The 27,702-nt window shown below is 41.7% G+C and overlaps 1 protein-coding gene across 1 annotated transcript; it reads left to right on the top strand.

The window, feature by feature from the left end:
- Positions 1–123: 123 nt before the first annotated feature.
- Positions 124–26,409, top strand: si:ch211-207e14.4 (interleukin-17 receptor D). The gene is made up of 12 exons (XM_063465065.1): positions 124–237; positions 9,385–9,435; positions 12,092–12,275; positions 13,798–13,916; positions 15,122–15,245; positions 15,420–15,458; positions 15,554–15,699; positions 15,819–15,893; positions 24,514–24,580; positions 25,061–25,207; positions 25,355–25,527; positions 25,690–26,409. The coding sequence occupies exons 1-12, from the start codon at positions 124–126 to the stop codon at positions 26,203–26,205; spliced, it is 1,755 nt and encodes a 584-aa protein (XP_063321135.1). The 3' UTR covers positions 26,206–26,409.
- Positions 26,410–27,702: the final 1,293 nt, after the last annotated feature.

Raw genomic sequence — 27,702 nt, 5'->3', positions numbered from 1 at the left:
CTTCTCTAAGGTTGCTGTCACTTAACTCTCGAGCACAACTTGGAGGTGCTTCAGCTGCCAGAGTGTCGGTGAGAGTTTGAGATCCAGTGCTTGCCATGACGATGAGGTCCTGGCCCTAGAAGCATGTGGGGGCTTTTGTACCTGTTTTTGACGCTTTGTCAGCCACTCTGCTGTCAGGCTGAGGCCACAGCTGCTCCTGTCACCCCTCAGAGCTGCAGTCTGGACTGTATCCAGCAGGTAAGCTGGAGGTTTTATCTCCTTCATGGTCATCTGTTAACTCACCTTAATTCAGCAACTTTGTATAGTTCGTACAATATGCAGCATCATGTTTTATTTTGTTTTGTGACAGATGTTCTCTCACCCTTTGTTTGAAAAGTAAGAAAAAAACCCAGACTAAAAATAATTCACATGAGACTTTTTTTTTTTTAAGAGAATGATTCAGTTTGTCCTGGTTTTAAGAAAAGTTTAGGTCTTCCTTAAGTGGTCGCAAGATAAATCTAAAGAATAGCAAATAACCTGCAGATGGAATGAGTTCCTGCTGCATAACTGATGAGTTACACAGAAAACGATATCCTCAATTCTTCAAATATAAGATCCAAATTTGGTAGGGAAAAAAATTCATTTTAAACTGTCAAACTGCTGCATGGTTTAAAATCCCAGGTGTCACATTTTATTTCCCGCCCTTTCAGTGGGTATGTTGTTCTCTGTAGTGGAAAGTTTGACATGTGTACAAGATTTCCTATATTTGTTATCATTTAAAAAAACAAATCTGAGCTTCCTTTAGTGTGTGTGTGTGTGTGTGTGTGTGTGTGTGTGTAACCCTCTAATCTCCTTGAACATAAATCAAGTTAGAAATGGGGTTTTTTTTGCAGGGGAGGGGGGGCTTGATTGGATTTTCTCATGCTATCGTCTCACACTACAAGCTCCAACAGTTTCTATCTGTCCGCACTCTCAGTGGATGTCAGAATGTTTTCACTGCGTTAGTTTAGGTTGGCTGGAGTTACACATACTGGCAGTAAACCGATTATACTGTGATGACTGTGTGGTGTGTATTCACATAATGAACCTATGATTGTTATTATCAGAGAAGGAAATCTGCAGCAGTTACCTTTAGTTTTAGGTGTCACAAGAAGAAGAGGGGAGGGGGGAGTTGTAATGATTTCCCGGCACAAAGATAAATTCATCCCCCGCATATGGAGAGATTTTAAATGTGAAAAAGTTTAAAAAGCAAAGGAGGAGAGCATTTGGAGACTTTTCACTGGAGCTTGGGCCACAGAGATTTATGATGCAACTCATTAAAATGGATCCAGTCGTGAGCGATTATCCAAAATGTTGATTTTATTTGAGCCAGATGTCTGATTTGCTGTCAGTAATGCAGTGTTTTTACTTGAAAAAGTAAAGTTTGGTTAAACCAAAGGGCCATGCTCACGTATTCCTTTAAATTTTATTTCGATTAATGAAAAGTGGGGCACTCAGTCATATTGTAGAAATTAGACTTTGATCTTTCTCCAAAACTCTTAATTTGTGTGGGCTTTTTACATGGATTAAGAGTTCCTCCAGAAAACGAGGGTTTAGGCTACGCCAGACCTTCCCTTTTTTTTTTTTTTTTTTTTTTTTTTTTTTTTTTTTTTTTTTAAACCTGTCCCGTTTGGTTCTTTTGCCATCAGAATTATTGTCTAAAGGCGAAGAAAGATGCCCAACGGATTTACTTTACCAAATGGACCATCCCAGCCTTGCCGTAATGGTCCATTTGATTTACCTTTTATTGTTTATTTTATTTTATTTTATTTTTTTTACTTGCTAGATACGGGACAGGGGAAAAGAAAAGGGAGAAAGAAAGAGGGGGGAAAAAACAAAACAAAACAAAACAAAAAAAAAACAGCGGAGAAGAGGGACGGGGATAAAGGGCAAAAAACAAAAACCCACAAAATAAGCAGACAAAAAATACATATATCGATCACCTGGATCACCTGTTGAGAAAGAAAAAAGAAAACAAGCAGAAGAAAACGAGAGTAATAGAATAAACAACATCACAATGATATATGGGAATATAACACTACATACTTAATATTAAACATTATTGTGCAGCACGTAAGATCGACAGCGCACAGTGTGCTTTGAGGTAGGAGCCAAAAAGGGTGTATTTTGTGTGTGTGATCACCTGTGTGTACACCTGTGAGCATGAGCGCGCTTGTATTTAAAAGGTTCCTTAATGTAATGATCTGCTAGAGGGTGTGGGGGGCCACAGTCCCATCCTCCAGGGCATGAAGCAGGTATGGAGGAGATCAAGACTCCAGACATCCAGAGGCCCCCAGAACACAAGAGACCAAGGAAGACCAACAGAGGGGCAGCCGCGCCACTGTCCCAGAAAGAGCTGAGGAGAGTCCCAGATGAGGGATCACTCAGCAGCCGCGGAGCAGAAGCCAGGGGGGGTTGCAGTGACGTGCCCATGAGCTCCGCCGGCAGCCAGCTGTGCCTGAGTGACCGAGCCCCAGGCCGAGAGGCCGAGGGCACCCCACCCCCGAAGTGGCCCGAGCGAGCCCCAGGTTCCAGGCCCGGATAAGCAGCCACCAAGGAGTGAGCCGGTGTGTACCCGGACGCCCACCCCCGGACACAAAGAACCACCAACGCATCGATGTCTGAGGGCGTCTGCCACCGGCAGGGGAAGTGGTGGGGGGAGATAGGCCTCCAAACCTTGGAGGGCCTGAGATGTCCCCAGAGAGGTGGCGTCTGATACCCAACCTGACATATAGACACAGACATACAGGCACACTCAAATACAAACATCCATTCCCACCCTCATGCTCTCATAGGCAATTACTCCACACTCAACCAACGTGGAGACAGACATAAAGAGACGCTGTACACACAATCACACTCCCCAAGCGTACTCTAAGAACCGGGTCTAGGTACCCTTGCCCCTGGAGGGGGAAACTGCACCCAGACCCACGTGGTGTTACCCTTTTCCCTGCAGTGGGGAGAAGCAGACTGCCCCGACTCCGCAGCAGCAGGGAGGCCCCACACACCAGACCCCAGTCGGACGGCCAACTCCTCCTCCTAGCCCCCCCGCTCCAGCAGGCCGCAGAGACCGGGGGTGTGAGAAGACTCCAAACCTCCCTCTACCCGCTCATATGTAGTGTTGATGTATATGTGTTCTAAGGTGCAATTAAAACCCAGGAGGGCATGGAGCTACCTGCCAGAGAGCAGCAGGTAAGCGCATAGCCCCTCCTGATAGCCCTCAATGTCTACGTGTATTTAAAATTGAGAGGTGGGCAACGACGCCAGGGGTGAGGTGTACACCCTGATGGTAATTTGGAGTCCGTGTTGTGAGCCCACCCCCAAGATCCTATATGTATGTGTTATGAGAGTGTGAGTAATGTGAATGTCTAAGTTGTGAGATAAAATTGAGGCAGAGGCAGCCAGAAGGGGACAGAGGGGGGGGGGGGGGGGGGTGCCTCCTCTGCACCCTGGTGACACACCCCTACCCCAAGGCCCTGCATGTGTGGGTGATTGTGGTGGAGCGGGAAGAGGGAAGCAGCTGGAGATGGGGAGGGAAGAAAGGAAGGGGCAAGTGACCCCTCCCTGGGGCCAGCTCCCCCGCTGACCCCAGTAGGCACCCCCATGCTCTGCAACCCGCCAGGGAAAGGGGGCCCAGGCCCATCCGGACCAGGGCCCAGTGCAGCAGCACCGCCCGGCCCCACAGAGCCCGGGACAGCCCACCCGACCCCACTACAGAGAAAACTGCACCCACCCCATCATCCACTCATCTTCCAGACTACACAAGACAATAGACGCCCAGGCTGAGATCTTCCTCCACCTCTCCTATATCTCCCCCTCCTGCAGAGAGAATTCCTGAGGAGAGGAAAGCTCCTGCAAGATGTGACAACCTCCCCCACCAGTTGAAGAGTCCCCCAGGTGGCTCGATGCACTGGCGGCGCCCTGCGCCAGGACTGGGCCCCCATATACCCACCCGCCCACAACCCCAGCAACACACCAACCAGGACCCGAGCCCCCGAGGCCCGGCCAGGGCCCCAGCCCAGAGACGGAGCGCCCCCAGAACCTCACGCCCGTCCCGGACCCACCCAGGGGCAGCCAGGCTACCAGGTCAGTAACCCACGTCCGTCAGCACAGACCCTCCCCTAGCCCCGCTGCACGCAGCCACGAGGAAACCGTCACCTAAGAGCCAACAGAGCCCCTAATTGGCCATGACCGCTACCCCGGGTTGAGCCCCCCAAGGAAGATGCTCCTGGGGAACCCCCCGACGCCCTAAGCCTGTCCCTACCCCCACACCAATCACAACAGTGAAGGCGGGACCAAACTATGACCCCCCACCCCCACTAGGTAATGGAGCTGATCAAAGGAGCCCAGAGCAATTGATCTGATGTGGTGGCAGAGGCTGTATCAAGACTAATGTAATCTAATAGATAATTTCTATACTGGTTAGAATTAAGATTATTTTTATTTTTCCAGTTCATGAGGACTGTTTTCTTGGCTATGCATAGGGCAGTGAAAACCATATGGGCTATATTCTTTTCTGAAGTGACATTATCTAAGCTGCCCAACAAACACACTAAAGGAGAAGTTGGAATGTTACATTTCAGACACTTCGATAAGTCTTCACATATCTCACGCCAAAACTTCTGAACTGGTGGACAGAACCAAAGAGCGTGGATATAATTGTCCGGTGAATTGGTTTGGCAGTGTGAGCAGTTGTTGGTAGACGTAAAGCCCATCTTGAACATCCGATGACCTGTATAGTGCACTCTATGTAGTATTTTGTATTGAATTAATTGAAGACTGGGATTTCTAATTAGATGAAAGGTTTTTAAGCAAATCTGAGACCAGAAGTTTTGGTCTAAGTTAACTGATAAATCCGCTTCCCATTTTGCAATAGGAAGTGATATTGATTCATCTATTTTAGAAAGCATTCTGTATATTTTGGATAGTAATTTGGGGGTTTTAAGAGTAAGAAATTGAACCACACTTGGTGGTGTTTGTAGTTCAACTTGACCCGGTTTAAATTTCTTTTTTACTATGGATTTAATTTGTTGATATTCTAAAAATCTTTTCATGTTGATCCCATATTGTGTAACTAGTCTGTCAAATGAAATAAATTCTGTTCCTTCTAGTATATGTTCTAAATATTTGATTCCTTTACCACTCCAATCTGAAAAGTTTATCATATTATTGTTTTGTAATATGTCAGGGTTGTTCCAGATAGGTGTACGTTTGCATGGGATTAATGAAGACTCTGTCAACTTCAGAAACTCCCACCATGCTGTCAGAGAGGAGCTAATGTTGACGCTTTTGAAGCATTCATGTCGTTGAATGTTTGAGCTGATAAATGGTAGATCTGAAATCTCTAGATTATTGCAAAGTGCTTGTTCTACATCTAGCCAAGGTTCATCTAAGAGGGTATGTTTTAGCCATCCTGAGATAAATTGGAGCCTGTTGGCTAAGAAGTAGTGCTGAAAGTTAGGTAGTTCTAATCCTCCTTTATCCTTGGTCTTTTGTAGTGTTTTTAAGCTTATACGTGGGGGCTTATTTTTCCAAAGGAATTTGGACATATATGAATCTAGAGATCTGAACCAATCTTGTGGCGGTTTAGTTGGGATCATTGAGAATAAATAATTTATTTTTGGTAAGACCATCATTTTTATAGCGGCAACCCTTCCCATGAGTGATATGGGTAGACATTTCCACCTAGCCAGATCGCCTTCTACTTTCTTTAAAAGTGGGATATAGTTTAATTTAGTTAGATCTACAAGCTTGGGAGAAACATTAATACCTAAATATTTTATATTTCCCGATTGCAGTGGAGTAGAAGAGGAATTATGGAAGGAGCAATTAATCGGAAGGACTGTAGATTTTGACCAGTTAATTGAGTAATCTGATATTCTTGCAAAAGAGTTTATCAATTCAATCACCCCAGAGATATTGGTTTGTGAATTTTGGAGAAAGAGTAGCACATCATCCGCATAAAGGCTGATTTTATGTTCCACGTTCTTGCATTTTATGCCCTTAATTACTGAATTCTGTCTAATTGCTGCTGCTAGTGGTTCAATAAAAATTGCAAACAGTGAAGGGGAGAGTGGGCATCCCTGCCTGGTGCCCCTCAGGAGACAGAAGCTGGAGGATGTCTGGTCATTTGTTCTGACACAAGCTGTTGGGGAATTATATAATATTTTTAACCAGCTGATGAAAGAAGATCCAAAACCAAATTTGTGTAAAGTTGCAAATAGAAATTTCCAGTTAACTCTGTCAAACGCTTTTTCTGCATCTAAAGAAAATATTGTAGTTTCAAGGTTTTTACTGTATGAGTAGTCTATCAAATTAAGTAATCTACGTGTATTTGTTGATGAGTGCCTACCTTTTATGAAACCAGTTTGGTCAGGATGAATTAAGAGGGGGGTTATTTTCTTACGCCAGACCTTCCCAAAGTGTGGGGCCCGCCCCCTAGGGGGGGCGCAGAGCCATTGCAGGGGGGGCGCGGCATGAAAGAGGAGGGGAAACAAAACGCTTGGACAGGACACTGCTAGCACGGGGCGGCCACAGAAACGCAAAGCAGGAGATGAAGCATCGCTGAATATGTTTCCAAACGAACCTCATTCTAAGCCAAAGACTAGAAAATATGGTGAAGCATATCTTCCCTTTGGCTTCACCTGCACAAGTGCTGAGGTAGGTCTCCCCTGCAGAATTGGTTTTCCCCGTGTCGGGAGCAGCGCTGGGCTCTCCAAATCACGGACAAACAGTATCCCACAGCTGTTTATGTTTTTGAACCCATTTTGCACAGAGAGGCATTTTTTGAAAAATGTATTGATAGCAATGTTGAATATTAAATGGCCTGTATTTATATAGCGCTTTTCTAGTCCCTAAGGACCCCAAAGTGCTTTACACAACCTGTCATCCACCGGTGATGGCAAGCTACATTGTAGCCACAGCCACAGCCACCCTGGGGCGCACTGGCAGAGGCGAGGCTGCCGGACACTGGCGCCACCGGGCCCTCTGACCACCACCAGTAGGCAACGGGTGAAGTGTCTTGCCCAAGGACACAACGACCAAGACTGTCCAAGCCGGGGCTCGAACCGGCAACCTTCCGATCACAAGGCGAACTCCCAACTCTTGAGCCACGATCGCCCCGCGATATTACACAGGGAAAAAACAACTACACGTAAAATAATTACACCGTGACGCCTCTGCCTTTCTAAATGGAGGGACAGTAACTGCGTGTGTATATGTAAGCGTTTAAAACCTGCAGATTAACAGTATTGTGTCTCTATCTGCCATTCTGCAATTCATCTCATGTAAACAATTAACGTGGCGCACAGCGTGACGTGAAAAAAGGCACATACCTTTGACGTTGCGTGATGAACTCTGTATTCCTCGTCCACACGTAAACGCAAAAAAGGAGTTTAAAAAATCTCCGTTTTCGGTGATTCGAAACACCGTTTACGTGTGGACGAAACAGCTGCGTTTTCAAAAATCCCCTTGTAGGTGTGGACGTAGCGTGAAAGAGTTAGTAGTTTATTTTATTACTACCTGTAATTTATTGCAGATTACTTGTATTTGCTTAATCTTTTACTAAATGTTTGAGGTGTGAAATAAACCGCAATGGAGCAAAATATGGGTGTGTGTGGTTGGAGGATGTGTGCGCGCGTGCGAGGGGGGGGGGGGCGAACATTTTTCTTGTAAACAAAGGGGGGCCCGGCAAAAAAAGTTTGGGAACCACTGGGCTACGCAGACTTTCTACCTAACCTTCCGCACACACGGTTTCTCTTTTCTCGTCCTATTAGTCATGATCTCTAAAACCTGTAGAGCAAGTCAGCAGTGTAAGAAAGTGATCAAACAATTTTCTTAATGACAAAAACACCAACAACCAGTGCTATGTCTGTCTAGGGGCACACCAGATTTTCATTTTCACAGAAGGTGGAGGTAAACAGCTGTTTTATTACAGAGGAACTATAACAAATTCAGTGACCCAGTCACACTTTCACTGCACCAACAAGTCAAATATGTCCTTCTATAATTTAGCGTGCTTTGAGTGTGAAGCAGCATTAACTATAATTACACAAACACCCCATAAAAGCGATGCTTAGGTAAATGCACTGACCTGCTCTTCATTGATAATGTTCACTCAATAGCAGAGCACAGTGAGTCAACCCTTCACTACACAGTATGTTTTGATGAGAAACATCCACTGTTTAAACACAAGAACAAGCCGCAGCACATACTGTACAGATGGGAATCAGATTTTACATGGAGAACCGTATAAAAACAGAACCATATTGTTTGTATTATATCAACAAGGTTCTCCAAACTCACAATGAAGGGTTGTCAGTGCTGATCCACTGTTTAAGCTGTGATAGGTAAGTATGTGCAGATGTTTGGAAATCAAAGCACCTCTGATTGTTACTTGAACTGAACTGAACTGAAGTGGTGCACTACCTTTTTTTATGGCAGGCAAACTGAACATGCAATACAATTCTTTTCAATTCAATTGTACTTTTACAGCGCCAAATCACACCACACTTACCTCAAGGTGCTTTATATTGTAAGGTAAAGACCCCAAAATAATAAAAAAAGAAAACACAGAAAACCCCAACAATCACATGACTCCCTATGAGCAAGCACTTTGGCGACAGTGGGAAGGAAAAACTTCCTTTTAACAGGAAGTGTGGCCATTAGCCATGACCGGTTGGGGGTGAGGGGAGATAGACAGGATAAAGATACACTTTGGAAGAGTGCACAGACTGTTTTCAGACTGTCTCTCATGGAAGGCTTTCATAGTGTTGGACAGATACATTTCAGATACTTAAGTTACTGAAACCTAAGCTCAGCTGTAAAGCAAAACTGCCGCGTCCAGGGTCTCTTGTGATTCTGGAGCTTTTTGCCAAAGGATATCAGTTCAGCGTTGGGAAGCAGGAATTGCAACACAGTTCTGTGACATCCATTTTATTGTTGCTGCTATTAAGTTGCATTTTCCCCTTCCCTACTCCACCTCACTTTTGGCAGCTGAACAGGGATTGTACAGAGTCCTGCTTTTCATTATAAAGTTAAAGGGAAGCTCAAATTGAACCTTGTGTGCACAAAACTACGAAAGAGATATAGATATAGATACAACTCATCCACTTAACACACCGTTTACTGCAACAGCTACACGTTTCTTTTTTAGCTATTTATTAATAAGTGACTTTATGTATATATATATGCCTGTATATATTGTGCTATTCTTAGTTAGTTTACTGTCTGTCTTTGTTAATGTTTGTTTGTAATGGAGCACTGTAACAAAAAAAATAATTTCCCCTAGGGATCAATAAAGTATTCTGATTCTGATTCTGATAGATGAGTGTGTGCAGTTTGATCTCTTTATTTTCTCCTATGCAGGGCGGTCCAGCATGTGAATACTGCAGAATAACCAGGAGTGATGTCAGAAAGGTTCTGGGCTTTAAATCCATTGAAAGGTTTGGAAGTAAGTCACGTTCAAACATCATACTGCAAATATCTGAGCTCTATGTGAGTTTGAGGTTTGAATGAACTTGGTTCACACCTATTTCCACAGTGCTAAGAATGTGGTTCACCTTGTAGTTATTATCTCTGCGCAGCATCTGCTTCAACCTGCACTTTGCTGCAAGCTTAGAGAGCAAACACAGAAAAAATAAAATGAGGAATTAACATGAATGCTTGCCTTGATGAAAAACAATACATTTGCTCTATCATTTTTTCTCTCTTTCCTGGTAAACTTCCAACCCTTCCACCTTCCGTGCTCAATCTTTTTCTAATTGTACTGTGATTAATTTCAACATTTAACATGCTAACTTTTGCAGAATTGGCAGAGATGTCCTTTCAACATTGTCTTCAGTGTTTTCCATTTGTGAATATTTCTCTCTGTAGAATGACAGACTTCAAATTTTGGGGCAAATTACCTCATAACGCTTCTCAGATCAATGGTTGTTTCACTAGGATCATCACAGTTTCAACACCAGGTCCTTCTTGGCACTGCACTAGCACATAGTGGAATGCTTCAGACCAGCAGGTTAGAGGTCAAGCCTTCTGAATGCGATAACTTAAGAATAAGGCAACCCAGTATTTTGACATTCATACCATAGGTGCATCTACTTGGAGGCTGAGGCGCTACAGCAGCCCGCTGCCAATATGTTTTTTATAACGTAATGACTGGCAGCTGTTGGTCCAGCTAGCTCCATGTCAACACAAAACTTTGCTTAGCTGTCAGCAAGGCTCCATGTAATTTGGTTATTCATGGTCCCCAGAGGATTAATCTGTCTTTTAGCTTTTAAAAGTGCTTTTGAGTAATAGTTTCTTTCTGGAGGTTTTTCAAAGTTTTTCTTTTGGCTGCTTTTACACTCATTTTCCCTACAGTCCCGAGGAATGCTTTTTTGTTTGCTTAGCCACTTCACACTGACCTATGAATCATTCAAGCATAAAAAAGCCACCAAATTCAATGGATGAGTGGCTGTTGTGGCTACATGCAACTGAGAATTTTGCAAAGAATCAGTGTTAAAATATATCTTTTTTTTTTTCCTTTTTCCTTTTACAACCGGCTTGGCACAAAAACAACAATTTGTTCTCTTTTATTTAGCTGAATCCACAAAAAAAGGTTAAAAAAATAAATAAATAAAGACAACATAGTTGTATAGCACTCATCTCATAAACAGGCATCGTGTAGAATTTGCACATGTACACGTCAAATAATGTCTAGAAGTATTAAAACTGCAGTACATTTATCAGGATTACTACAGCTAGTGCTTGTCTAATTGATGCTAACACCATGACTAATATTAAATCTGCTTTAGACAGTCATGTTCCCCACGGCCCGGTCGTTCCAAAGGTGAAAAATTGTCTGGGTTTAATAATACATTTTTTTCCTTCCATGGATCATGTAATACAGCTCACTTTTGTTCCAGTAGTTCAAACAAGAATGAATGTAATCTGATCAAGGTACAGACTTTTGAGGATTATCAAATCCGGCTCATCAAATGACTGGGATTAACTGGGATTCAGGGGGGTTCCAAAATTCACATGAAATGAAAGACAACTGATTAATTATAGTAGCAAAAAGCCACCTTTTAGGCTGTTTTTGTCAGGGATTTTTCAGTTTTCATCATTCCAAATTTAGTGGCTAGTTGAACGATATTTTGTTGTGGTTACAAATTTTGGTGACCGTTAAGTTATGTAGGAGTGATGTATGTTGAACGTGACATGTAAAACAAATGCAAATGGTGAACATAACACCATAACACCAAGTCTCGTTCAGATTATCCCCACTGTGATGAAGGAGAGAGGGTACATGCATGTAGTTGACAAAGCAGGTTTTAAAACATGAACATTGCTCTTTGTACAGCAGCGACACACTGATGGCAGAAATCATTAAGAGCATGTCTACAGATTTAAGTTTGCAATGATTTAACTGTTATGTACTGTAATCAGCTTTAACATTCTTAATTGATTACTCATTGTAAAATTAATATCTTAATATCCACAGCTCAGTTTGTGTAATTTCTCTCTTTACTACTTTAATTAATTAAAGTAAACAATATTTTGTTACATAAATACCTAACACAGAGTAGGCAATAATCCAGTTTGCCATCTCTTAACTCTGTTTAACACATCTAGTTTTCTTGTTTGATTGCTTTTTGAGTTTTGATTTTTCCTTTGTGATCAGACTGAATTCAACCCTCTGCTGGGATCCGGGTAATCCTGATATTCTGGATCAAAGAAATTCTTTTCCTATTAAAATGTGTTTAATCCAGATTTTAAAAAATAATAATTTTGGATTACCTGATCTTATCCGATCTTGCAATCCTGTTTCTCCATTGAACCAGATTTGGATTGGGTCAGTCCAGCTAGATTACATTTGAAAAACTGAGGATTGGTCAGAGAATCATGTTATCTGTCTTTTCCTTTCATTACCGCTGTCAGCTTTATGACTATTGTTTACAATAACACTCCCATCAGCCCAAACTGTAACTATTTGTGGTGCAAATATTACCATCCTAGCATTCCAACCATATTAATTTAAATGTGTTGGCATGTTGGGATTAGCAAGTGCAGCCTCTCAGAACCATTATTGAAGTATTTTTCTCATTATTCCTCTTCAGGTTGTATTCCATGGCCATGTTTTGAGCTGCTGGGAGATGAAGACCCTAAAATCTGTCAACACTACGTCCAAGCACCAAATGATGTGAAGGTTGAGTTTTTAAATGACTCAAACTCCCAATCTGACACCATCATTGTCTCCTGGAAACCCAGTTACTATGGTAAAATTTGTTTGCTTATTGAGAATATATACCTATCATTTATCATGTTGTATCCTAAGTTTCTAAGTGAAAAGAGTAATTTTTCACTTGGTGGTGGGATATCTATGATTTGTTTTTTCTTTATTATTATGAGAGGTTAAAAAAGACATCTTCAATTATGAGACATATGTAGCCGCTAAACTGGTGACCTAAATCTTCGTCACCACGTCTATATATACACATACAAGCGTGCGGGGAGAGAGTGAATCAGCGCTCGAAGTACGGACACTGGGCCGGCTTTAAACATACAATTTATTTTTTAAAAGAACAGCCAGAATCACAAGTATGAGTTAAAATCCCCACTATACAATGAAAAATAAATGTTCACAACCCGCTAAAAGCCCTGCCGGCAGAAATGAATATACAATAAAAAAAAAAAAAAGTCAAAGCTAAATGAATGTCCCTTTTATATGATAAAAACTTCCCCCCCAAAGTCCTCTATTCCCAGTGTCCAACAACACGCACTCGGGCAAATGTTCCTTAACTGAAAGTGACCGAAGGGGAGCTCCTCTTCCAGGATGGGGAGATCTCGCCAGCGGAAGGCCAGGGAGGAGGCTCCTATCCCCACCTGGCAGCGCGTGACCGTGCGGTCCAGCACTCTCCACACCCGCACACGGCTTCCCTCGTAGCCCGGCCCTGAAACAATAAAACACGGGCCAGCAACGTTGTCGGCACAGCCACTGTTACGCTTCCCCGGCAAAGCCACACCTAGCGCCCAACAGTGGGAAAGCGATACTCACGGATGCAGGCAGAGGCGTCCCCTCTGCCCTACTGTGGATTTCACACGTCGCCTCCCACTGTTGCTATTCTGCCCGTCAGAACTGAATCGCCGGGTTATGCTGGCCGCTCGCCGGAAGTCTCGTGACGCCTCACAGGCAGGCCGGTCCTTCTATACATGTGCCCGTCTGCACACGTTCGGTTTCCTGCTCCCTGCTTTCCGTGTGTCTCTCCTCTCTCTTTTTCCTTTGCGCTCACTATCTCTCTTAAGTCCGTTTGGCGGCCAATAGGCCACCTCGGGGGCACGCCCCGACCTCACAGGTGCACGCAATTATCTGCCCAAGCCACAGTGGAATAAAAAGAAGAATACTATACAGCAACACAAAACACACAGTATAAATATGGGGGATAAAATCATGCAATAAGAATATCAATAAACAATCATGCAATAGCACTATAACAATAAAACATGCAAATAAAATCACTATGTAGCAACACACAGTCTGATTCAAAACAAAATATAAAAAAAAAAAACAATTTTCCACTGTGTGACACATATGCGAGATGTCTCCAAAATTATTTTTCTTATTGTATTATGTGACTGAGGCACTGACGCATGACAACGTAGGAGCCTGTTTAAAAACAAGAGAGAGAACAAACTCTCAGACGTAAACACTCATACACACCTTTGTACAGTGTGCAAGTTTGATGAAGGGTTGTTGCTAATTCTGTGACGCAGACTTTATTTCTTTTGTGTTTGCTGCAGGGATCGCCTTCCTTCGTGGCTTTCAGGTGTCCCTCCAGGCTCTGGGAGGGACTAGCGTTGCCTGTCAGCTCTTTCTCTTCCACCGCAACTTATCCCTCCCAGCTTCACATGCTCAACGGGTAGGAAGGGCCCCGTTGGCTTTGGCCTTTGGCTGTGTTCTTTTTTCTCGTACTGTGTTAGACCACACAAAGAAAACGTGAAGCTTTTGAGGTCTTAAGTTACAGCTAGTTTTGATTACAAATAAAGAACACAATAACTGGTTTCATGTGGATATATTTCCATTTACAAATGTTTTGAGTTACAAGTGGTTTCTAAATTGTTCTTAGTTAGATTCCCTTGAACCAGAGCTTGAGCAGCATCTTTCAGTTTTGGGGTGAAAACTGCAAAACACTGAATACAGAATAAAACAAAATAATGTTGTATTCTGGATGAGATTACGATCAAACCTAAAACTGACATGTCCTTGGAGGAAACAGCTTAACATTTTATACTAAAGATCATCCAAATGCTGTAAATATGAGGCAGGATAGAGAAGACTATTGTTTATAGATGAAGCCTTTTTTTAACAAGTTCGTCCCCAGTGGACTTCTTTGTGTAGCATTATACATGAAACTATTTACATATATTCAAACCACATGGACACAACAATGAACAGCTCCATTCAAATTTTGTAACTGGTAAGTCTCAAAGAATGAAAAAGCAGCAACACTACTGACAGTAACAACAACATGTAACTAGCTTCTTTTTACTTCTTCTTCTTGACGAAGAATCGCTCTTTCACACTGAAGTTCCCCCCTGTGGTATTGCCTAAAATGTAAATAAAAACACAATGCAATGATTTGCAAACTCATAAACTCCCAAGAGTTATTCACAAGGAAAAACATAAAAAATCTGAACTGAGTAAACAGCTGGAGGAACATTAGGTTAACTGGCAACAGGTCAGTAATATTATTGGGTATAAAAAGAGGTTCTTAGAGAGGCAAAGTGTCTCAGAAGTAAAGATGATCTGGAAAAAAGCACCATCTACAAATTCCTCTTTCAGAATAGTTTCAATTTAAAATTGAGAAGATTAAATATCTCATCTACAGTACACAATCTCATCTAAAGGTTCTGAGAATCTGAAAAAATCTCAGTAAGTAAGGGACAAGACTGAAATTTCCAGACCCTCATGGACCCTCTCGGGTAACGTTGCATTAAAAACAGACACGATTCTGTCATTAAAATCCCTGCATGAGCTCAGGAACACAGAAACCATTGTCTATGATCACAGTTCACTGCCCCAAACCATATATGAAGTGTATAATGTGTCCATGCTATTCTGCAGGCGTACAAGTCAGACCCGTTCCCCGGCCTCTCCCTTGGATCCCAGTATGCTGTTACTGTCATGGCTCTGCCAGTGCCTGAGGAGTGGGAGAGGTTCTACCGCAGTGAGATCTTCTCTACAAGATGTAAGATGCTGTTTGGTGACCTTTATTATTTAAATCTGCCTTTTTAGTTTTGGTCCAACTTCAGTGAATTGCATTATCATAAATTTACATATTTTGCCACCAAGCAGCTCTGTTATTCTGTCAACACTGCATTAAATCAATATTTAGAGTAACATGTGCTTCATGTTTTTGCAGCATGTGCAGAGAAGAATGGCTTTGAGCAGTGTAAAAATGGTGAGAAAACTTAGTTTCCTGTGAAGTCCAGTCTGTGACAGTCTTTCTCCAAAGATCTGCTTTATTCATGACATTATGTTATGGTCTGGTTACAGACTGGTACCCTGAACATATTGAGGTTCAGCAGGAAGGCAGCGCCATCACTGTGACCTTTAACTTGGCTCCCCCAAATCTGGGAATAAGAAGCTACTTCTCGCTGTGTTACACAAATGGCAGGAAAAAATACACCGACATAATACCTGTAAGTAATTTCCTGTGCTGCACCTTTGTTTCATCCAGTGCCTTTTATTTATTTTTAGATATTTCTGATCATTTAGATTCTCTTTATAAATGTAACAAGCATTAATTTCATCATCTTAGGATCTGACTACAAATAAAACTCACCATAGCTATCAGCTGAGTGGCCTTCAAGAAGGAACCAATTACACCTGTGAGGTAAAAGAATTATAACTAACACTGTTTATAGTATATATGGACATAAGTATAACTGTTTTCCACCAAAAGACTTGGTTGATGAATAAACTTGAGTACTTGAATGGACTTTGTGTTTAATGACTAGCTTTTTTCCCCAAATCTTTTAACCACATGTGTGGATTTCATCATAAAATAGTTTGCTCATCAGTTATATTGCTCGAGGTGATGACATTGTAGGTCTTTTCACATTCTTTTACTGTCTTTTAACTAACCATTTTAATTTTTTGGACAGCAGCTTTCCTGTTTTTGTGCACTTTCATTGTTCTCTTTCCCAGAAACAGCTAACTTTGTCTGATACCACAGCTTGAAAACCCCCCACACAAACACATAATCCAAGTTAGCAAATAGGTGGTTGTGAAATGCATATACAAAGATCACACATATTCAATTCAATTCAATTCAATTTTATTTATATAGCGCCAAATCACAACAAAAGTCGCCTCAAGGCGCTTTATATTGTACAGTAGATCGCACAATAATAAATACAGAGAAAAACCCAACAATCATATGAGCAAGCACTTTGGCGACAGTGGGAAGGAAAAACTCCCTTCTAACAGGAAGAAACCTCCGGCAGAACCAGGCTCAGGGAGGGGCGGCCATCTGCTGCGACCGGTTGGGGTGAGAGAAGGAAAACAGGATAAAGACATGCTGTGGAAGAGAGACAGAGATTAATAACAGATATGATTCAATGCAGAGAGGTCTATTAACACATAGTGAGTGAGAAAGGTGACTGGAAAGGAAAAACTCAATGCATCATGGGAATCCCCGGCAGCCTACGTCTATTGCAGCATAACTAAGGGAGGATTCAGGGTCACCTGGTCCAGCCCTAACTATATGCTTTAGCAAAAAGGAAAGTTTTAAGCCTAATCTTGAAAGTAGAGATAGTGTCTGTCTCCCAAATCCAAACTGGAAGCTGGTTCCACAGAAGAGGGGCCTGAAAACTGAAGGCTCTCCCTCCCATTCTACTTTTAAATACTCTAGGAACAGCAAGTAGGCCTGCAGAGCGAGAGCGAAGTGCTGTAATAGGGTGATATGGCACTACAAGGTCATTAAGATAAGATGGGGCCTGATTATTTAAGACCTTGTATGTGAGGAGCAGGATTTTGAATTCAATTCTGGATTTAACAGGAAGCCAATGAAGGGAAGCCAAAACAGGAGAAATATGCTCTCTCTTCCTAGTCCCTGTCAGTACTCTTGCTGCAGCATTTTGGATTAGCTGAAGACTTTTCAGTGAGTTTTTAGGACATCCTGATAATAAGGAATTACAGTAGTCCAGCCTGGAAGTAATAAATGCATGAACTAGTTTTTCAGCATCACTCTGAGACAGGATATTTCTAATTTTAGAGATGTTGCGCAAATGGAAGAAAGCAGTCTTACATATTTGTTTAATATGTGTGTTGAAGGACATGTCCTGGTCAAAAATGACTCCAAGGTTCCTCACAGCATTACTGGAGGCCAAGGTAATGCCATCCAGAGTAAGAATCTGGTTAGATACCATATTTCTAAGATTTTCAGGGCCGAGTACAATAACCTCAGTTTTATCTGAATTAAGAAGCAGAAAGTTAGCGGCCATCCAGGTCTTTATGTCTTTAAAACATTCCTGCAGTTTAACTAATTGGTGTGTGTTACCTGGCTTCATGGACAGATAGAGCTGCGTGTCATCTGCATAGCAGTGAAAATTTATGCTATGTCTTCTAATGATGCTGCCTAGGGGAAGCATGTATAATGTAAATAGAATTGGTCCTAGCACTGAACCCTGTGGAACACTATAACCGACCATAGTGGGTGAAGAGGACTCTCCATTTACAAATTGGAGTCTATTAGATAGATATGATACAAACCACTGCAGTGCAGTACCTGTAATACCTACAGCATGTTCTAATCGCGCTAATAGGATATTATGGTCGACAGTATCAAACGCTGCACTAAGGTCTAGCAGGACAAGCACAGAGATGAGTCCACTGTCAGAGGCCATAAGAAGATCATTTGTAACCTTCACTAAAGCTGTTTCTGTGCTGTGGTGAGCTCTGAAACCTGACTGAAACTCTTCAAATAAGCCATTCCTCTGCAGATGATCTGTTAGCTGTTTGACAGCTACTCTTTCAAGGATTTTTGATATGAAAGGAAGGTTGGAGATTGGCCTATAATTAGCTAAGACAGCTGGGTCTAGAGATGGCTTTTTGAGTAAAGGTTTAACTACAGCCAGCTTGAAGGCCTGTGGTACATAGCCGATTATTAGAGATAGGTTGATCATATTTAAGATTGAAGAATTAATTAATGGCAGGACTTCTTTGAGCAGTTTTGTAGGAATGGGGTCTAAAAGACACGTTGATGGTTTGGAGGAAGTAATTATTGAAGTTAACTCAGAAAGATCAATTGGAGAAAAAGAGTCTAACTTAACATTGATGGTACTAAAAGTAGCTGTAGATAATATTACATCTGTGGGATGATTATTGGTAATTTTTTTCTCTAATGATAAAAATTTTATTTGTGAAGAAGTTCATGAAGTCACTACTAGTTAACGTTAAAGGGATTGTTGGCTCAACAGCAATGTTCCCTCTAAGCTGCGCGCGTGCGCAATTGCGCACTGCTGTCACGGTCTCTGCGCAGAAAAAATCTGAGTTGCGCACAAAAAAAATCTAACCTGAATTGAAATTAAAGTAAATATGTTAACAATTCTGTTTTGCAGTGTTAGTCAGTAAGTGACTGGCTGCTCCCGTATGGGATTAGAACGATGCCACCTTATCCCATAGTCCAGCCAATAATTCACATTCATATATACGCAGCTAATCAATGTCGTTGAGAGGCTATGACAGCGTCCTTATGTGCCGACACCGGTGTTTTAGCTAGCAAAGCGGCGTGGCTGATGTGGAGTGAAGCCATGTTAATGACAACGTGTACAAACATTGGAGATGTGAGCAGGACAGACGGAACAATTGACTGAAAAAGTGTGGACTTTATACCAGTTTTTAAATTGTGTTGATAGGCCAGGTAAAACCAGAGTTATGATAAAAATATATTCAATGTTTAGTTTTCTTCCTGAATACTGTCGTTGTTTATATTTACTGCGGGAAGAAACGGTAAAAACGGCATTTTATAAGGAAAACGCTCGAAAACACTCCGTCTGTGAGCAAAAACAAAACCAAAACACCCCTCACCCTTTCCCATTGGTCGAAAAATGTACCATGTCGACCAATCAAAACATGGCATTTGTTGTTTAGGTCGGGGGGAAGTTTTAGGAGTGACGGCGGTGTTTTGAGATGTGAGAGATTTGCCACGTTTAGCACAAATCTTGTGTAGTTAGTGTGTAGTGTAGTCAATAGTTATGTTGTGTGTGTCAGAACAATGAGGCGACTGCTGAATGTTACAGGTGTTACAGGAGTGATACATCTCCTGTTGTCAGGCCTGCAGGTATCAGGCTGTGATGTTCTCCTTTATCTCATAGTGGACAGAAATTATTTTTTGGGTGGCACAAATAATTTGTGTGGCATCAGATTTGATGCAGAACAGCTGATTGTTCTGTAAATAGTTTGAAATGTTTATTTTAAAAAAACGCATTTTTAGGTAAACAGCTGCAAAAAACTTTGTTGTTTGCAAAACTCAGTTACTTTTTTGAAGAAGTAACTATATAATTAATTACCCAACATTGGTCATTATATGAGCTTGTATTTTGCAGACAGAGAGTTACAGGACTCTCTCCCAGACCACAGACTCATACTCATAATAAGTCAGAGCTATATATATATATATATATATATATATATTTTTTTTTTTTTTTAAAGAAAGCAATAAAGTTGTGTTTTCAAAATTGGAGTTCAAGTTATTTTTACTTCCAATAGTGTTAACATACTACACAGGTCATGAACAAGATTTTTTTAAATTTTCATTGTAAGTGGGCTAAAGCCGTTAATTAAATGTAGTGTAACATAAATGTAAATGCTGTAATTTGATTATTTTAATAAACCATGTAACTTGGATGGATTCGATGCTGGCGTGACCACAGTGCACACGTCTGATGTCGCTCACAGTGGTCCAAGGGGTCGCTCAGGAGGTTTGTGCGGTCGCTCACACACATGAAAAATTAGAGGGAACATTGCTCAACAGTGCTCTGACTTTTTGTCAGCCTGGCTACAGTGCTGAAGAGAAACCTGGGGTTGTTCTTATTTTCTTCAATCAGTGACGAATAGTAAGATGTTCTGGCTTTGCGGAGGGCTTTCTTATAAATCAGCAAACTATTTCTCCAGGCTAAATGATGATCCTCTAAATTTGTGACACGCCATTTCCTCTCCAGCTTACGAGTTATCTGCTTTAGGCTACGTGTTTGAGAATTATACCACGGAGTCAGGTACTTCGGATTTGAGACCTTAGTTTTCACAGGAGCTACAGTATCCAGAGTCGTACATAGTGAGGAGGTAAAATTATTAACAAGATAATCGACCTCTGTTGGAGTAGCGTTCAGGTAGCTGCTCTGCTCTATGTTGGTACAGGCCATTGAAGATGATAACAGTGGGTGGATTATATTCTTAAACTTAGTTACAGCGCTTTCAGAAAGACATCTACTGTGATAAAGTCTACTCTCCACTGCTGTGTAATCAATTATTGTAAATGTAAATGTTATCAGGAAATGATCAGACAGGAGAGGGTTTTCAGGAAACACTGTTAAATGTTCAGTTTCTATACCATATGTTAAAACAAGATCTAGAGTGTGATTAAAGTGGTGGGTGGGTTCTTTTACATTTTGAGAGAAACCAATTGAGTCTAATAACAGATTAAATGCCATGTTGAGGCTGTCATTTTTAGCATCTACATGGATGTTAAAATCACCCACAATAATTATTTTATCTGAGATGAGAACTAAATCAGATAAAAAGTCTGAGAAATCAGAGAGAAACTCTGTGTAAGGCCCAGGTGGATGATATATGATAACAAATAAGACTGGTTTCTGAGTTTTACAGCTGGGGTGGACAAGGCTAAGCATCAGGCTTTCAAATGAATTAAAAGTCTGTCTTGGTCTTTCGTTAATTAATAGGCTGGTGTGAAAAATTGCTGCCACACCGCCCCCTCGGCCTGTGCTTCAAGGTTTCTGGTAGTTAGAATGACTCGGGGGTGTTGATTCATTTAAACTAACATAGTCATCCGGCTGCAACCAGGTTTCTGTAAGGCAGAGTAAATCGATTTGTTGATCAATTATTAAGTCATGTACTAACAGAGACTTGGAGGAGAGAGACCTAATATTTAATAATCCACATTTCACTGTTTTACTCTTTGGTTCAGATGTGGATACTGTATTGTTCTTTCTTTTTGATTTTTTATGTTTAAATTGTTTATTGCTGGTTTTTAGTTTGTTTTTTTGTCTGTTTGGGAGCTGCTGACACAGTCTCAAAGGAGATGGGTTTTTGGGGGGGTAGCAGGAGGAGAGAAGCTGCAGAGAGGCGTGTAAGACTGCAACTCTGCTTCCTGGTCCCAACTCTGGATAGTCATATTTTGGGGGGTTTAATAAATTGGTCCATATTTCTAGAAATGAGAGCTGCTCCATCCAAAGTGGGATGGATGCCGTCTCTCCTAACAAGACCAGGTTTCCTCCAGAAGGTTTGCCAATTATCTATGAAGCCCACATCGTTTCTGGGACACCACTCAGACAGCCAGCAATTTAAGGAGAAAATGCGGCTAAACATGTCACTCCTGGTCTGATTGGGGAGGGGACCAGAGACAACTACAGAGTCCGACATTGTTTTGGCAAAGTTGCACACCGATTCAATATTGATTTTAGTGACCTCCGATTGGCGTAACCGGGTGTCATTACTGCCGACGTGAATTATGATCTTACTGTATTTACGTTTACCCTTAGCCAGCAGTTTTAAATTTCCTTCAATGTCACCTATTCTGGCCCCTGGAAGACAATTGACTATGGTTGCCGGTGTCTCTAGCTTCACATGTCTGAGAACAGAATCGCCAATTACCAGAGTTTGACCCCCGGCGGGTGTGTCGCCGAGTGGGGAAAAACGGTTAGACACATGAACAGGTTGGTGGTGTACCTGGGGCTTCTGTTTAGGACTATGCTTCCTCCTCACCGTCACCCAGCCGCCCTCTTTCCCCAGCTGCTTGGGGTCTGCCGGGGAACAGCTAGTGGGGCCTACGCTATCTTCGGCTGCACCAGCTACAGGGGCCTGGCTAGCTACGGGTGAATGAAGGGTGCGAAGCCGAGTCTCCAATTCAGTAATCCTGGCCTCCAGAGCTGCAAATATGCTACATTTGTTACAGGTATCATTACTGCTAAAGGAGGCCGAGGAGTAGCTAAACATCTGACACAATGAGCAGGAAAGTGCAGGAGGGACAGGTGAAGTAGCCATGGTGCTAACGAGTCGGCTACGAGCTAAGCTAAGCTATCGAAACAGTACAGAGACAGTGAGTGAATACTTTGGCTATAAATTAGGTAGTGAGTACACAGAAAGGGTGCTTCAGATGAAGCACGTGAAGATTATACTATGAAGAAGGAATGTATCTAAAAGTTTTTAATTAAATTGCTAAGCAGAAAAGCTACTCAGAAACACCACTGTGTTTGAGCAGGAACAACATCATTGTGACCACCTGCCTAATATTGTGTTAGTCTCCTTTTGCTGCCAAAACAGCCCTGACCCATCAAAGCATGGACTTTATTACACTCCTGAATGTGTGCTTTGGTATCTGGCTTGTTTAACCAGCACATGCTACAGATGCTTGATTGGATTAGGGTATTTAGAGGCCAGTTCAACACCTCAAACTTGTTGTTGTGCTCCTTAAACCATTCCTGAAGCATTTTAGCTTTGTGGCAGGGTGCATTATTCTGCTGAAAGAGCCCCACAGCTATTACGGAACACCATTTCTATGAAAGCATATACATGTTCTGCAATAATTCTTAGGTACACTACCAGTCAAAAGTTTGGACACACCTTCTCATTTAATGGTTTTTCTTTATTTTCATGACTATTTACATTGTAGATTCTCACTGAAGGCATCAAAACTATCAATGAACACATATGGAATCATTTAGTGAACAAAGAAGTGTGAAGTAACTCAAAACATGTTTTATGTTTTAGATTTAAAAAAAATAGGCTCCCTTTATTACTTTGCACACTCTTGGCATTCTCTCGATTAGCTTCATGAGGTAGTCACCTGAAATGGTTTTCCAAGAGTCTTGAAGGAGTTCCCGGAGATGCACTTGTTGGCCCTTTTGCCTTCACTCTGCAGTCTATCTCACCCCAAGGTGCAGTAAGCTGAAAGCTTCAACCGTCTGTTTGTTGAAAAATAGTAACGCGACTGCACTGCATTTTCTTGTTAGTAACAGTAACAGCGTTGTAACTAATTAGTTAGATTACTAGTTACTGAAAAAAGTAACGCCCGTTATTCTCATCACTGATTGTAACGCTTGATGGTTTTTGCGACTGCACTTGGGGACACATTCAAAGTTTTTGCAATTTTCTGGACTGACTGACCTTCATTTCTTAAAGTAATGACGGCCTGTTCTTTCTCTTTACTTAGCTGATTAGTTCTTGCCATAACACGAATTCTAACAGTTGTCAGATAGGGCTGTCAGCAGGCAAGAAATTCCACAAATGAACCCTGACGAGGCACAGCTGTGAGGTGAAAACCCTTTCAGGTGACTACATCATGAAGCTTGAGAGAAGGCCAAGGGTTTAGAGCCCTGTCAACACAGCACAGAGTAGCTACTCTGGAATCAGAAGTATAAGACATATTTAGAGTTATTTATCAATTTTTTCTTTGCTACATAATTCCATATCTCTTTCTTCATATATTTGATGTCTTCAGTATGTATCTACAGTGGAGAAAGTAGTAATAATAAAGAAAAACCATTAAATGAGAAGGTGTGTCCAAACATTTGACTGCTAGTGTAGGTGCTACATGTCAAAGTAACATTGACATGGATAGCAGGACCCTAGGTTTTTGAAGCAGAACATTGGCCAAACCATCACACTGCCTCCGGCTTGTCTTCTTCCAATAGTGCATCCCAGTGGAGGTGTTCCCCTAGGTAAGCAATCACACACCTGACCATTCATGTGATGGTCAGGTGGTCCAGTTCTGATGCTCACTTGCCCATTGTTGGCACGTTCCATGGTGGATGTGGTTGGCATAGTAACTCTCACTTGTTTTTGGCGATGCATCCCCATACACAAGAAACTGTGATGCACTGTGTATTCTGACACCTTTCTATCAGAATCCGAGGTAACTTTTTTGGCAATTTTAGCTACAGGAGCTCATCTGTTGGATCAGACTACACTGCCCAGCCTTCAGTCCCCACAGACCCAGTCTCTGGTTCCCCACTGTTCCTTTCTTGGACCACTTTTGATAGATACTGACCATAGCAGGCCCAGAACAGCCCACAAGAGCTACAGGTTTGGAGATGCTCTGACCCAGTCATCTAGCCATCACAATTTAGTCCTTGTCAAACTCACTCAAATCCTTGGGCTTGCCTAATCTTCCTGCTCCTAACACATTAACTTAGAGGACAAAATGTTCACTTGCTCTTCACTTGCTCAGTCAGATATGTATTTTCATGCTTCACCTTTTTGACTTTTTTCCACAGATTGCAGCTAATGAAGTGGATGCAGTTAGGAAAATGTTCAATGTTCATGTCATGCACACTCAGAAAGGTAAGGAAGGCTGTTTTGTTGCTGCATATTCACACAATTACTATATCACAGTTTGTACAAAGCTTTCTGTACTTTTAGTTGTAAAGTTATATCTCCTGAACCATATTCAGGTTTCTTGCATGCATGCACAAATTTCTCAAGAACTATCACTGGACATGAAAAATGTGTATTCCCCAATGGCAAGCAGTTACTTGCTTTCACTAGGTGAAGGTGCAGCGGCAAACAACCCTCCTAATTGTTTTGGTCACAAGATTTCCACCCTTGTATAGATGACGCCGACTTCTGTGCAAAATAGGAAACACATTAATGCTACTTTTTTAGTTATACCTGTTATACGTATTTCACTGTCTGTTTGTTACTAATACACACTTGTGGCCAATGCCATCAGTCTTTTTATTTTAATTATTCTAATACTTTGAAAAGCAGTGAGATAATCCACTAAACTGTCTCAAGAAATAATTCAAACTTTGCTGTTATCAGAAGATGCCTCTCCACACTCTGTCACGCCCTCCTTGGCTTTTATTCTTCCTCTGACTCTGGTCGCGGTAGCCGTACTTGGAGGCTGTCTGGCTATTGTCATTAGGAGGAGGACCAAGCTGCAGATGAAGAAATTTGACATACAACTAGGTGCAAAAACAACCCAGACATGTCATTTAAAATCAGTATTTGAACCACTGCCAGTTATTACGTTTATACATTTTCATTAAGTATCTCTAATCCATCTGCTCCTTTCCCCAGCAGCGCATGAAAATGTTTTGTTTTTTTAATCATCAGATATCATCAACAAACACGAGGAAGTTGGGAATCAGGAAGAATTGGTATCACTGCGCAAAAACAGGCCGACCCCTCCTCGTCTCCTGATTTGCTACAGCAGCTATGACGGCCCCGCTCATGTCAAAGCTGTCATGCAGTTAGGTGTCTTCATACAGCAGCACATGGCCACTCAGGTACAGTTTTACATTTTATCTCTTAACTTGCAGCACATTTTGTAAGGGGAGTTTTGGCAAGTTTTTGCCAAAGTGTTGGTTAGTATGAGATGCATTTAATAAGAGAAAGAGATGGGATTCGGTTTATATTAACAAAGTCTTCCCACTTTTTTTTCTTCAAAGGTATATCTGGATCTTTGGGACTCTCTGAGCGTGGCTGAGGAAGGCAGCATGGCTTGGCACTGCCGGCAGATCCGGGAAAGTGACTTTGTCTTGGTGATGTGCTCTAGGGGCTTTAACCAAAGACCCAAGCCAGAGGATGATGATGGTGATGAAGATCAGGCCTACAGCTCTGATGCAATCATCCAGCTTATTGGTGCGGAGGTGGGCCGAGCCAAAGCCCGGGGCCGGGACCTGTCCAAATACATGGCAGCCATTTTCGAGTACTCAGAGGAGACAGACATTCCCACTGAACTGAGGCTCATTTCTCACTACGTACTGACAAGTGACTTACCACTGCTCTTCTCCCACCTCCATGGAGTGGCCCTGCACAGGCCTGGGGCTTACCTTAAGATAGACCACATCTCAGAGAAAGGCTTTGCCAAGGTGCCGGCTGGAGCTGCTCTGCAGTGGGCTATCTATGAGGCTGGAATGGCATTGGAGGGAAAAGGACAGCACTCTCTGGAAGAAGGGGACTAGATAGTGAAGAAGGGACTTACACACCCTCGGTTAATGATAGTTCTCAGCTCAATATGTGATAGTTGAATGAAACTGTGAGTTTACACCTCAAATGTGAGGAGTGGATCTACACCTGTGCCTCAGCACACACTATGACCTCTGCAATGCCTTAATATGCAACATTATCTTTGTATAACATCTTGTATGCACCCAGTATTATGTGTCCTGGCCGAAAAGACATTTTCTCAAATAAATATTTTCAATCAATTTTCTTGCAGTATTGTGTAATAGGTTCCATGAGTACATCAGCTATTAATCTTATTATCAAGCTTACTCTGTAAGACTGTTTATTTTGAAGTTGCATTTTAAATATTGTAAACAAGCAACTTTACAGCCATGCTTCACGTGTTTGTGTACATCTGTACATACAAACGGAAATCAAACCTACATGTCATTTAAACATATGAATAAATGTCTTGTCTTGTATATTACATTATATTTGTGTAAAATAATAAAATCTATTTACATCGAATCTTTTAATAAAATAAAAAAAGTTTCAAATAATGCCATTTTATTGAGACTTGGGTTTTTTTTTTTAACATTTTGCTGTAAGTCCTCAGCTTGTCCTCAGAAACAGTCTTGGTTAAATATTGGCTCATACACACACTGTACTAAAAAAAAGGGGAAATTTTATATCGTTGATCACTGTTCCATGTTTCTGAATATAACAATTACAAGACAGGCCATAATTGAAGATTATCTGTTTATTACCAAATGTCTTCACAGCAGCGTAACTAACAGCTCACTTATTGGAATGGGCCAACAAAAGGCTGGAAAAGTCAGTGGCGCTAAAATGAAACAGCTGGACGAACAATTTGCAACTAATGTGGTTAAATGGCAACAGTTTACGATATGAATTTACAGAAGAAGCCAGATGTGAACATAATCCAGATCACTGTTGTCTAATTTTGGCCAGAGTTCATTTGAAATAGACTGAGACGAGGTGGAAAACTGTTCTGTGGTCAGACAAATTTAAATTTGAAATTCTTTTTGAAAACATGGACGCTGCTTTGTCTGGATTAAAGAGGAGACCGAACATCCAGCTTGTTCAAACGTTTGCATCTCTGATGGTATGGGGGTGCATTGGTGACGATGGAATTGGCACCTTACACATCTGGAAAGGCACCATTAGTGTTAAAAGGTATACACAGGTTTAACAGCAACATATTCTCAGATGTATTAAACAGCATGGCTTTGTAGTACAGAAGCCCGGGGGCTGAACTGGCCTGCCTGTAGTCAAGACCTTTAACAAACTGAAAATATGTGGTGCATTATGAGATGAAGAACATGACAAAGAAGACCCAAGGTTGTTGAGCAGTTAGAATCAGATGGAACAACATTCCTCTCCCAGAGGTTGAGCAGCTGGTCTCCTCAAGACCAGCTACAGAGTGGTAAACATGGCCCTGTCCCCCCTTTATGAGACATGTTGGTGCTATTAGACCCAGAATGACCTCATAG

The sequence above is a fragment of the Pelmatolapia mariae genome, linkage group LG20 (assembly GCF_036321145.2).
Source record: "Pelmatolapia mariae isolate MD_Pm_ZW linkage group LG20, Pm_UMD_F_2, whole genome shotgun sequence".
Classification (NCBI taxonomy): domain Eukaryota; kingdom Metazoa; phylum Chordata; class Actinopteri; order Cichliformes; family Cichlidae; genus Pelmatolapia; species Pelmatolapia mariae.
Note: the sequence above shows the minus strand (reverse complement) of the source record. Positions and strands in the feature narration are given on the sequence as shown.